At 42.2% G+C, this 14,115-nt stretch overlaps 1 protein-coding gene across 1 annotated transcript in view; it reads right to left on the minus strand.

Moving 5' to 3' along the window:
• Positions 1-14,115, minus strand: part of prune1 (prune exopolyphosphatase 1) — a 47,602-nt gene that overhangs the window by 12,589 nt on the left and 20,898 nt on the right. The window contains 5 exon segments of the mRNA XM_062965336.1: positions 7,179-7,337; positions 8,811-8,905; positions 9,329-9,487; positions 9,595-9,779; positions 13,166-13,371. Of these exon segments, the coding sequence (XP_062821406.1) occupies positions 7,179-7,337; positions 8,811-8,905; positions 9,329-9,487; positions 9,595-9,779; positions 13,166-13,371 (804 nt within the window).

The following is a 14,115-nucleotide window of genomic DNA, read 5'->3' on the forward strand; positions in this document are numbered from 1 at the left end:
CTCAAGCTCCTATTAAGCTGCCAGAGGTTTGGCTTTCCAAAGTCAGAAGTATTTTGTATAATATTGTAAATGAATAATATGGTAATAATATAATATACAGTAGAGTCTCACTTTTCCAAGCTAAACAGGCCAGCAGAAGCTTGGATAATCTTGGATAATAAGGAGGGATTAAGAAAAGGCCTATTAAACATCACATTAGATTATGATTTTACAAATTAAGCACCAAAACATCAAGTTTTACAACAAAATCGACAGAAAAAGCAGTTCAATATGCAGTAATGTGATGTTGTAATTACAGTAGAGTCTCGCTTATCCAACGTAAACAGGCCAGCAGAAAGTTGGATAAGCAAATATGTTGGATAATAAGGAGGGATTAAGGAAAAGCCTATTAAACATCAAATTAGGTTATGATTTTACAAATTAAACACCAAAACATCATGTTATACAACAAATTTGACAGAAAAAGTAGTTCAATACGCAGTAATGCTATTTAGTAATCACTGTATTTACGAATTTAGCACCAAAATATCACAAGATATTGAAAACATTGACTACAAAAATGGCTTGGATAATCCAGAAACTTGGATAAGGGACGCTTGGATAAGTGAGACTCTACTGTATTGTGTATACATATAATATTGATAATAATATTATAATGTTATACAATATAATATTGATTTATTTATTACAGTGTTTCTGCCCCGCCCTTCTCACCCAATAGGGGACTCAGGGCGGCTAATAATAATAATGCAATATAATAATATTGTATAATATAATGATATTAATTATATATTAAATGTAATATTACTAATAATATTATGGTATAATGGTATAGTACAATCTATATATATAAAAGGGTAATGGAATCACGGCACCGGACAAAACAACTAAACTAAACACCCCACAACCTCAAAAATTGACAGCACAACCTCTCATCCACGCCTCTACGTTCATACAACAAAAAGAAAAGAAAAATAAAGTCCTAGTCACAGCAACGCATGGCAGGGCACAGCTAGTATAGTAATATATAATGCTAATATTGTGCTGGAGCCTCCGGTGGTGCAGTGTGTTAAAACGCTGAGCTGCTGAACTTGCAGACCGAAAGGTCCCAGGTTCAAATCCCGGGAGCGGAGTGAGCACCCACTATTAGCTCCAGCTTCTGCCAACCTAGCAGTTCGAAAACATGCCAATGTGAGTAGATCAATAGGTACGGCTCCGGCGGGAAGGTAACGGTGCTCCATGCAGTCATGCCGGCCACATGACCTTGGAGGTGTCTACGGACAATGCTGGCTCTTTGGCTTAGAAATGGAGATGAGCACCAACCCACAAAGTCAGACATGACTGGACTTAACGTCAGGGGAAACCTTTACCTATAATGGTGTAGTACAATATCTATATATATATAAAAGGGTAACAGAATCACGGCACCGGACAAAACAACTAAACTAAACGCCCCACAACCTCGAAAATTGACAGCACAACCTCTCATCCACGCCTCTAGGTTCATACAACAAAAAGAAAAGAAAAATAGAGTACTAGCCACAGCAATGCATGGCCGGGCACAGCTAGTAGCAATATATAATGCTAATATTGTGCTATGCTAATAATATAATATATTGTATGTACATACAACTTGTAAGCTGCTCTGAGTCCCCTTCAGGGTGAGAGAGGGTGGGGTATAAATGTAGTAAATAATAAATAAATAAATAGTTTTGGAGAAACACGCCCCGTCGGAATGAAAGGCGACTTTGTGTGCAAAAGAAAAAGCACTCGGTCCTCGCCAGAGGTTCACGGTTGCTTTCCACACGAGAACATAAAGGGACAAACGCAGCTGCCGGCAACCAAAAAGAAAGGAGATAGAAAATGGACTCCATATATACCTCTCTGCATGTCTTAACCGCCTGCTTCAATGACATTGCAGGGACCGAATGGAGAGAGGTGGAAATACGAGAAGGGGAGGCAAACGGTCCAAAAGGAAAAGGCTTACCTCTCCTAAAGCGGATGGGAGAGAAGCGTCTCCCGGCCAAAGTTGCCACGGCTGCAATGATTCCTCCCTGGCTGTGCCACTCTCCCCTCCCTAAGGCTGCTTAGCGGGCTGCCGGATCTCCTCCTCACCGAAACCTTTGACCGTGGTTAATGAGTGACGATGGATGGATGGATGGCTAGGGCAGGGGCGCCTGCGTAAATATTTCGCCTGGCTGGGCAAATCAGCCACAGCAAGGCTCCTCCTGGCAGCGGCACAGGCGAGGATGGAGCACACACAAACGCCCAGCACTCTGGCCACCACGTCCACACACAAACCTCCAGTTATGGAGTCTGAGAGCTGAAAGGAACCCCCAAGGGATGTCCAGTCCCAACCCCCTTCTGCCAGGCAGGGAGACACCATCAAAGCCCTCCCGACAGATGTCCATCCAACTCTAAAAACCTCCAGAGAAGGAAATGATGACGACAATAATAATGATAATATTAATAATAATAATAATTATTATTATAATGGTGGGATCACAAACCTGCAAAAGTATTGGAAAATGAGCATGCAAAGATACTGTGGGACTTTCGAATCCAGACTGACAAAGTTCTGGAACACAACACACCAGACATCACAGTTGTGGAAAAGAAAAAGGTTTGGATCATCGATGTCGCCATCCCAGGTGACAGTCGCATTGACGAAAAACAACAGGAAAAACTCAGCCACTCTCAAGACCTCAAGATTGAACTTCAAAGACTCTGGCAGGTGGTCCCAGTGGTGATGGGCACACTGGGTGCCGTGCCAAAAGATCTCAGCTGGCATTTGGAAACAATAGACATTGACAAAATTACGATCTACCAACTGCAAAAGGCCACCCTACTGGGATCTGCACGCATCATCCGAAAATACATCACACAGTCCTCGACACTTGGGAAGTGTTCGACTTGTGGTTTTGTGATATGAAATCCAGCATATCTATTTTGTTTGCTGTGTCATAATAAAATAATAATAATAATAAAATCCTAGAGTTGGAGAAGACCTCAAGGGTCATCCAGTCCACCCCTCCTTCTGCCAGGCAGGGAGATACCATCAAAGCCCTCCCGACAGATGTCCATCCAACTCTAAAAACCTCCAGAGAAGGAAATGATGACAGTAATAATAGAATTCTAGAGTTGGAGGAGACCTCAAGGGCTATCTAGTCCAACCCCCTTCTGCAAGGCAGGAAGACACCATCAAAGCCCTCCCAACAGATGTCCACCCAACTCTAAAAACCTCCACAGAAGGAAATGATGATGACAATAACAATGATAATAATAATAATAATAATAATAATAATAATAATAATAATAATAGAATCCTAGAGTTGGAGGAGACTTCAAGAGTCATCCAGTCCAAACCCCTTTTGCCAGGCAGGAAGACACCATCAAAGCCCTCCTAACAGATGTCCATCCAATTCGAAAAACCTCCAGAGAAGGAAATAATGATGACAATAATAATGATAATGATAATAATAATAATAATAATAATAATAGAATCCTAGAGTTGGAAAAGACCTCAAGGGCCAACCAGTCCAACTCCCTTCTGCCAGGCAGGGAAATACCATCAAAGCCCTCCCGACAACTCTAAAAACCTCCAGAGAAGGAAATGATGACGACAATAATAATAATAATAAAATCCTAGAGTTGGAGGAAACTTCAAGAGTCATCCTGTCCAACCCCCTTCTGCCAGCCAGGAAGATGCCATCAAAGCCCTCCCAACAGATGGCCATCCAGACTCTGCTTTAAAACCTCCAGAGTAGGGGATGACGATAATGACAGAATCCTAGAGTTGGAAGAGACCCCAAGGGCCATGCAATCCAACCCCCTTCTGCCAGGCAAGGAGACATCATCAAAGCCCTCCCAACAGATGGCCACCCAAACTCTAAAAACCTCTACAGAAGGAAATGATGACGACAACAACAACAGCAAACGAATCCTAGAGTTGGAAGAGATCACAATAATAATAATCATCATCATTTTTAATTTTACCCCGCCCCATCTCCCCGAAAGGACTTGGGGCGGCTTACAGCACAAGGGCCATCCAGTCTAAACTTTCTGCCAAGCAGGAAGACATCATCAGAGCCCTCCCAACAGATGGCCATACAGACTCTTAAAAACCTCCAGAGAAGGAAATTTATGACAATATTAACCATAATAATATTAGAACCCTAGAGTTGGAAGAGACCCCAAGGGCCATCCAATCCAACTCCTTTTTACCAGGCAAGGAAACACCATCAAAGCCCTCCCAACGGATGGCCACCCAGACTCTAAAAGCCTCTAGAGGAAAAAATGATGACGACGACAACAACAACAACAACAACAGAATCCTAGAGTTGGAAGAGACCACAATAATAATAATACAGTAGAGTCTCATCCAACATAAACGGGCCGGCAGAATGTTGGATAAGCGAATATGTTGGATAATAAGGAGGGATTAAGGAAAAGCCTATTAAACATCAAATTAGGTTATAATTTTACAAATTAAGCACCAAAACATTATGTTATACAACAAATTTGACAGAAAAAGTAGTTCAATATGCAGTAATGCTATGTAGTAATTACTGTATTTACGAATTTAGCACCAAAATATCACGATGTATTGCAAACATTGACTACAAAAATGTGTTGGATAATCCAGAACATTGGATAAGCGAGTGTTGGATAAGTGAGAATCTACTGTAATCATCATCATCATCTTTATTTATATTCCCCTCCCCCCATCACCCCAGCTAACAGCACAAGGGTCATCCAGTCCAAACCCCTTCTGCCAGGCAGGGAGACATCATCAAAGCCCTCCCAACAGATGGCCAAAATATTCAGCCTTTGCTGAATAACCACCAGAGAAAAAGACTTCCGGGCAGCACAGTTGAACAGTTCTCACAGTCAGGAACTTCTTCCTAATGTTTAGGTGAAATTGCCTTCCTTGCAGTTTGAAACATAGTCTCTAGAGCAGCAGAAATCAAGCTCGCCCCTTCCTCAACCTGACATCCTTTCCGATACTGAAGCATGGCTCTCATGTCTCCTTCTCACCTTTCTCTACTCCAAGCTAAACATCCTTAGCTATCTCAGCCATCCCTCACAGGGCTTGGCTTCCGGGCCTTTGATCATTTTGGTCACCTTTCTCTAGAACACCTTCCGTCTTGTCCATCTCCCTCTTGAATGGCTTTGCCCAGAACTGGATGCAGAGTTATCCCAGCTGAGGTCTGACCAAAGCAGAAGAGAAGAAGAGGACTATGGCTTCTATTAGACACCAGACTCCTATTTATGTAGCCTTGACTTTTTTTGAGCTATGAGAACTACAGGGAAGAAGAAAGCGAAAGGACTCAGGGAAGGAATGCAGATGGTCAAGTTACTCACTAGAAGGGCTATTGGAGACAGAACCTGGGGGCTTAGATAGAAACACGTTAAGGCAAAGCAAGCCACGTGGGTCAGAATCCTTATTTGTGGCCAAAAGATGGAGCTGCGGGCTCGAGTTCAAATGGAACTGCTCATGAGACCTCACAAAGAATACAATGCGCATGGTGTAGTACAGGGGTCCCCAAACTAAGGCCCGGGGCCCGGATGCGGCCCTCCAAGGTCATTTACCTGGCCCCCGCCCTCATTTATAATATAATATTTTTATATCAGTTTTAATAATATAATATATTGTATATACATATGGGGAACCCCGGTGGCGAAGTGTGTTAAAGCACTGAGCTGCTGAACTTGCGGACCAAAAGGTCCTGGGTTCAAATCTCGGGAGCGGAGTGAGCGCCCGCTGCTGCTCCAGCTTCTGCCAACCTAGCAGTTCGAAAACATGCCAATGTGAGTAGATCAATAGGTACCGCTCCGGTGGGAAGGTAACGGTGCTCCATGCAGTCATGCTGGCCACATGACCTTGGAGGTGTCTACGGACAACACCGGCTCTTCGGCTTAGAAATGGAGATGAGCACCAGCCCCCAGAGTCAGACATGACTGGACTTAACGTCAGGGGAAAACCTTTACCTTTTACTATATACATATGATATTGATAATAATATTATCATTTTATACAATATAATATTAATAATAATACCATATAATAATATTAATTATATGATCTATATTACTTATAATATTACAGTATAGTGGTATAGTTCAATATCTATATATATAAAAGGGTAATGAAATTTCAGCCTAGGACAAAACAACAAAACTACACATCCCAGAAACACTAAACTTGGCAGCACAACCCCTCATCCATGCCTCTACGTTCATACAACAAACAGCTCCAGCTACTCCAGAAAACGGTCAGGCTTTGAGACTGCAAGGCTATTCACTGCTATTCCACCTACCCAACAAAGGATTCCCATAAGCCACAGCAACGCGTGGCCGGACAAAGCTAGTAGTAATATATAATGCTAATATTGTGCTATGCTAATAATATAATATATTGTATGTACATACAGCTGCTCTGAGTTCCCTTGGGGGTGAGAAGGGTGGGATATAAATGTAGTAAATAAATGTAGTAAATTAATAAATAAATAATTTTGGACTTAGGCTCACCCAAAGTCTGAAATGACTTGAAGACACACAACAACAACAATCCCAATTAACCTGACTATCTCATTGGCCAGAAGCAGGCCCACACTTCCTATTGAAATCCTGATAGGTTTATGTTGGTTAAAATTATTTTCATTTTTAAATACTGTATTGGTCTTTCATTGTTATTGTTGTTGTTTTGCACTACAAATAAGATATGTGCAGTGTGCATAGGAATTTGTTCTTTTTTTTTTTTTCAAATGATAATTCGGCCCCTCAACAGTCTGAAGGATTGTGGACCGGCCCTCTGCTTTAAAAGTTTGAGGACCCCTGGTGTAGTAGCTTGTGGACATCAGGGTTAGAATTCCAGATGGCAGCCACCAAACTTATGGGTTCAATTGGCTTTTTTACTTCCGCACTCTAAACCTGCCAGCCAGGATCACCACTGGGATTACTAAGCCCACAGCTTGGAGGCCAACTTCACACATCTCCCAATTTATAGGTCTCTGGTTTGATTGTCCTCATCAGGACGGCCCTGTAATGTTTGGGGATGGTGGATGCTATAGTCCCAATACAAGAGGGGGAATTATGAAGCCTGTAAGCCAGATCAAAGATCAAATCACACCTGAACAAATGACTCTTTTCTCATGCTATATCAGGAAAGAACTCACTGCTTCTCGGAGATCCGTGCGAGTGCTATACACAGCGATCTGCCTGAATGGCTCATTGGACTCGTTGAAGGAGATGGTCATGGCAACCAGCAGGTCATAGCCTTCCTGTTGGCAGAAGCTGTGCAGTTCTTCTTCTAAACCATGACGGTCCAGGAAGACCTGCATGGAGACACCGGGGCATGAGAAATGATCAGGAGCAACCCACACACATTCATACAAAACACATGTACCGTATAAATCCCATATCTGGGAGAGATCACTACCCAGCTGAATGTAGTTTGGGGAAGGTGAGGGACAGGCCGTTGGGTGGGGTTTTGGGAGGATGGTGAGTTTTAAATGTAATTTTAATTGTATTTGTTGTATTTTAACTATTGTATCAACCCACAACTGATTTTATTTTAAATTTTATTAGGTGTGCTACATTTGTTAGCCACCTTGAGTTCCTAATAATAATAACAGCATAATAATAATAATAATAATAATAATAATAATAATAACCTACTTTGATTGAAGTCAAAAATCAGAAACTCCTCAAAGCACAGCAGACAAAACACCAGTACAAGAAAACTGCACTACAAACTAGATATGGCAGCTGGCACAACAAAACATTGCATGGAAAGTTCCTTGACAAAATTGAAGGAAAAGCTGATAAGGAGAAGACCTGGCTCTGGCTCACAAATGGGCCCCTGAAGAAGGAGACAGAAGGCCTGATCCTTGCAGCCCAGGAGCAAGCCATCAGGACAAAGGCAATTTAGGCCAAGATCGAAAAATCAGGTAATGACCCAAAATGCAGACTGTGCAAGGAAGCTGACGAAACCATGGATCATATCCTCAGCTGCTGTAAGAAAATCGCACAGACAGACTACAAACAGAGGCACAACTATGTGGCCCAAATGATCCATTGGAACTTATGCCTCAAGTACCACCTCCCAGCAGAAAAGAACTAGTGGATATCACAAACCTGCAAAAGTATTGGAAAATGAACATGCAAAGATACTGTGGGACTTCCGAATCCAGACTGACAAAGTTCTGGAACACAACACACCAGACATCACAGTTGTGGAAAAGAAAAACGTTTGGATCATTGATGTTGCCATCCCAGGTGACAGTCGCATTGACGAAAAACAACAGGAAAAACTCAGCCGCTATCTGGACCTCAAGATTGAACTTCAAAGACTCTGGCAGAAACCAGTGTAGGTGGTCCCGGTGGTGATGGGCACACTTGGTGCCGTGCCAAAAGATCTCAGCCGGCATTTGGAAACAATAGACATTGACAAAATTACGATCTGCCAACTGCAAAAGGCCACCCTACTGGGATCTGCACGCATCATCCGAAAATACATCACACAGTCCTAGACACTTGGGAAGTGTTCGACTTGTGATTTTGTGATACGAAATCCAGCATATCTATCTTGTTTGCTGTGTCATAATAATAATAATAATAATAATAATAATAATAATAATAATAATAATAATAATAATATTTCGTGTCAGGAGCGACTTGAGAAACTGCAAGTCGCTTTAAAAAATAACATTTTTTTCTTATTATTATTAATAATAATAATAATAATAATAATGTAATGGGGATTAAGTGTCAAGGAGAGCGGGAGCTTGTCTAGGCCTCATACCCACCGGCAGATTCACATAAATGGCGCTGATGGCTATAGAAGCTCTCTTCCCAGAGAGAGCCTTCAGGTCCTTCCACAGCATCTGGTCTGTAGTAAGGCCTATAATAATAATAATAATAATAATAATAATAATAATAATAATAACAACAAAAACTTTATTCTTATATCCTGTCACTCTGCACATAAAGTGAGAGGCAGTTTTCACAGAGAGGGCTTGGCTCTGACTTAAAAAATAAACCATGCTTTCATAAGGTGCTGTGAATTCTAACCACAGTTAAGAGCACAAACCATGGTGATTTGATTTTGCTGATTCTTTTCCTACTCACTCCCATCCAAGTTGGGAAGGAAAGACACTCTTATATTGCCCTTCTTGTGACCTCCTTCAATCCAGTTCCAAAGAACTAACTGGGCACCAGACACAGCTGATGTTGACAAAATAGCCTGGTGTACGCATGCCGATTCTCTCTGTTTTGCATGGCAACATTCACATTTCCAAATGCACGATACCGAGGGCACCGTTACCTGAGACGTCAAACTTTGCCTTTTGCAGAGCCTCAAATATGGCATTCCTCGAAGGGAGATCGGGGAACTGCGATTCCAAAAGGGAAGCGTAATGGTCATCCTTGGGAGTGACTTTTCCTGCTTCGGGGGCCATGTTGACACAGTCGAGGACTATTGTGCCTGTTGTGCCAACAAAGAACCAGAACATCCAGCTGATAAGCAAAGACACATACAATCAACTGAGAGCCCTCCCTTTCTCCAGAGTCATCATAAGCTGGTCCTCTTACCGTGCAGAAGGGCAGCCGTTTTCCTGTCCAAAACCTGAGCTGGGCCTTGAAGGATCCTCTCCGTCACAAGCGTGGCACAGGAGCCCACCAGCTCAGCTGTCACTTTGCAAGGAGGGCCACGCTCCCGTTCCAGGGGACGATGGTCCAATACCTCGACAACTGCTTCCTCCAGAACAGCATCTCTGCTGCAGAAACAAAGAAATGCTCACAAGACAAAATCAAGCAAATTTGCAGAAGTATTGATTTAAACACCATCATTTCAACATGTCAGTTTGAAGGGGCCATAAGCCAGAAAATAGTAGACTTTTGCATATATAGCTTTACCTCTGCATATATCATATTAGCTTTTTATAGACGACTACCCTGTTTCCCTGAAAATAAGACATCCCTAGAAAATAAGACCTAGTAGAGGTTTTGCTGAATTGCTAAATATAAGGTCTCGCCCGAAAGTAAGACCTAGCAAAATTTTTATTTGGAAGCATGCAGGATCGGTAAATGTACATACCATAGATTGTTGTACATGGAAATAAAGGTAAGAAGAAATACAGTAGAGTCTCACTTATCCAACGTTCTGGATTATCCAACACATTTTTGTAGTCAATGTTTTCAAAACATCGTGATATTTTGGTGCTAAATTCGTAAATACAGTAATTATAACATAACATTCCTGCGTATTGAACTACTTTTTCTGTCAAATTTGTTGTATAACATGATGTTTTGGTGCTTAATTTTTAAAATCATAACCTAATTTGATATTTAGTAGGCTTTTCCTTAATCCCTCCTTATTATCCAACATATTCACTTATCCAACATTCTGCCGGCCATTTATGTTGGATAAGTGAGACTCTACTGTAATAATAATACTATAATAAGTTTATTCTTGTATCCCACCTCCATGTCCCAGAAGGGACTCAAGGCAGCTTACACAGGGATAAGCAAAACAACAACATAAATTTACATATGAACAGAAATTTAAAACAGAAATTTAAAAACAGTATAGCAATAAAATATAATATAGAAATTCTTGAAAGGATTCACAGTTTGGTTATGCTGGTTTGTGATGACAACTACTGTACAGTAGATAATAAATTTTCATTTTTTTAAAATTCAACCATAAATGTGAATTCTTCTTTGTGGGAAAATAAGACATCCCCTGAAAATAAGACCTAGCGCCTCTTTAGGAGCAAAAATTAGTATAAGACACTGTCTTATTTTTGGGAAAACAGGGTAGCTTGGGGTCCTGGCGATGCCTAGGTCATTTGAGAATGGTATTGTCTTTTAATGTTATGTATTCTGTTTGGAGTGGGTGAACTACAATTCCCAGAATCGTGTGGTGCAGTACTCTGTGGATGGGGGTGAACTACTGCAATTTCCAGATTCCCGGGACAATTGTCCTGAAATATCTATCAGTATTCACAGCAGGCAATATTCAGTCTGTGTGCCAAGTTCAGTCTGTGTGCCAAGTCTAGATTCGTCATTGGCTGGGTTCAGTGGTCTTTGGATGGAGGTGAACTACAACTCCCAAAATCAAGGCCTCTTCCCACAAATACCTGCAGTTTGTTCAGTAGGTCATGAAGCTTCTCTGGGTGAAGTGTGGTCCTAGTGCATTGTCGGTGGGGGTCAGTGTTTATCTGGCTGCAGGTGAACTATAACTCCCTTTTCCCCAAACTTGTCCAATATGTTGTATTGGTTATGGAGGCTCTGTGTGCCAAGTGTGATGCTCATTCATTGCAGGTGAACTATAAATCCTAGTACCTACTACTCCTGAACATCCAGTCCAGTTCCCCTCCAAACCCACCAGTAGTCAAATCTGGGCATATTGGGTCTGCATGGCAAGTTTGGTCCAGACCCATCATTGTTTGGGTTCATAGCGTTCTGGGTGTAGGTGAACTACAACTCCTCTACATTCCCCAGTAGGAGTGACAGGGATCTGACTTGATGCAGGGTGAACTACAACTTCCACCATGTGCAGTTAATCCCCAAAGTCCTCCAGTAAATTTAGTTGCAGCTCAGTTCTGCTCTGTTTGTTATGCAGAGAGATTGGAAAGGAAAGGGCAGTGGGCGGGGCCATGCAAATTCCACAGCAATGAAGAACCCTGGGATGCCTGCCTGTGGTGGAAGAAAAAGCAAAATCTAGGATGAAATGGTCCCCAAACGAAAGCATTCCTTGGGTGGTGGGCCGTAGTGTTTGGGAAGGACATTGGCAGGGACTGGGATACATGTTCGTGGCGCTCGCTGTAACCGCAATGTCAGTGGAAAAGAGTGACTTGCTAGATTCTTAACCCTGGGAACCGGAGCCTGTTTATGGAGGCCGGAGGCTGTCTGTGTGAGCAGACATCCGTGTCACATACGGGTTTTCGCTTTTATTATGGATTTAGATTAGATTAGATTAAGATTAAGATTTAATTAGATTAGATAGATTTATATTAGATAGATTTAGATTACATTAGATTTAGATAGATTTAGATTAGATTTAGATTGGATAGATTTAGATTAGATGTAAGCTCTTTGTATGAGCCAGGGTAGTGTGTGTAACAAAGAACCTGTGCCCCTCCCTTTCTCTTTGAGCTGGTACCTTTCTCTAGAAAGTTCAGAGGACAGAAGCTAGTTCAAGTAAACAAGTGAGATCACAGACACCACTTTGTGCCAAAGAGGTGTAGAGGTGAAGAAGGCCCTCAGTAATTGGTCAAGTTTAGATAAGCCAAGATATATATATATGGAGAACCTAGAGTAGTCAATTTTGTTCTATAATTTCAATGTGTCATTATCAATTACGGAGTGGACCTACAGGGAATACATACGAGTGGCTAGAAACACTTGTACAGGATAAAAATTACAAAGTACAAAGTATAGTAAAAGCATTGAAGACAGGAGCATGTATACTCACATAAGCTCTCCTACATCAACTCTCCTACAGAGGTGCTCTGCTACTGGTTTGATTCCTTAGGCAAGCACACATTGATAATGACATATTGAAATTATATACTTGAAGAACGAAATTGACTACTCTAGGTTCTCCATGCCTGCATAACCACCACCTGAGGAAGACTACACAGTCGAAACCGGTCGTGGATGGTGACTAACCTTGGACTTGTTTAAAACATTGGATTTCATAAAAGGATTCACTTACTTGGACATTTAAATTTGGACTCACAATTAGTGACTTATACAGTCCTCCATGTGGAACATGAACTCTGGTGGGCATTGGACCCACAAACTCTGAATATAGAGTTTTACTTTCTATGAATGTCTGTGTGTTGGTAACACATGGATTATATTTTGGTTTAATTACTGTTTTATAGTTTGTATTATTGGATTACATTTCTAGTTATAGTGGCCTCTTGCCTGTGCATTTCAGGGAATCCTTTCTTTGTATTGCTTTAGCAATGAGGACATACATTTCCAGGTGAAAGGTGGGGAATACATTGAGCAAACTAATTATTGCAAAAGATGGATCCTAGAGGGCCATCAAGAGATTTTGGTGGGCCACACGTGACTTACAAAGCCACTCTCTGCCTACCCAGGGTTGAAACCAATTAACAAGTTTGTGTCCTTTCCATAGGCAACCTACCTGGGCAGGACATGATGGTCCACCAATGTCAGGGAAAGGAGTCCTGCTTTGTGGAGGGCCACCAAGTCGATCTCGTCACGGAAAACAAGAGAATTCTCTGGGATGCCCTGCTCCCGGAGGAGGAAAGTGCTCTCCGTGCGCAGCGGGAAGTCCGAGCGGGGGATGTTGAGGACTGGGATGAAAGCCGCCTTAGACTCTGGGGATGTCTGTGAAGATGTAAAGATACAGTTGTCCTATTACTAACTAGTATACAGAATAAAACAATGGTAACAGACAAATTATAATCCTTACAGGCGCATGAGTAATACACAAATTGTTGTGACTGCGCCTTCGGGGATTATGGTTGATGGTGATGGGATTCGTAGAGGAAGAAAAAACCCTCGTGATGAGGGTTCACTGGAGGAGTTGCACTGGAAGCGACTTAGAGAGCTATATGGGGGATCTTCTGAGGAAGATTCAGATGGGGAGTTTGGGGAAATGGATGCTGAGGAACAGGTGGTGGCTGGGGAAGTGGGCACTGAATGGGCACAGCCACCAGAGATGTCTGGGGATTTGGGGCCTATGGATACTACTGAACCTGGGGTTTCTGCAGGAGCTGATCCCACTTGGGATGCTTGGAGAAGGGAGGATGGTTCTTTAAGTGTTCATGGAGCTAAGTGTGGACAGGATGATTGGGACTCCGACAAATTGTTAGGTACTCCAGATCCACGAGCTCTAGCTGTGTGGAGTTCAGACTCTGAGTAGATTTGGGACACCTGGTATTTGGGTGTGAGTGTTTGGTCACCCAGGAGGAAGGGGAATAAAATGGGAATGTTTGGCCACTGCACTTTGCGTGTGGCAAGGTGTTGCTGAGGCGCCGTTGGGATCTCTGTGTTTCCGTGAAGACTGGACTTGGACTGTGATTCGGATGTAAGTTATCTGGGACTGCTCTGCAGCAGAGGGATGGAACT

The sequence above is a fragment of the Anolis carolinensis genome, unplaced genomic scaffold, assembly GCF_035594765.1.
Source record: "Anolis carolinensis isolate JA03-04 unplaced genomic scaffold, rAnoCar3.1.pri scaffold_14, whole genome shotgun sequence".
NCBI lineage: Eukaryota > Metazoa > Chordata > Lepidosauria > Squamata > Dactyloidae > Anolis > Anolis carolinensis.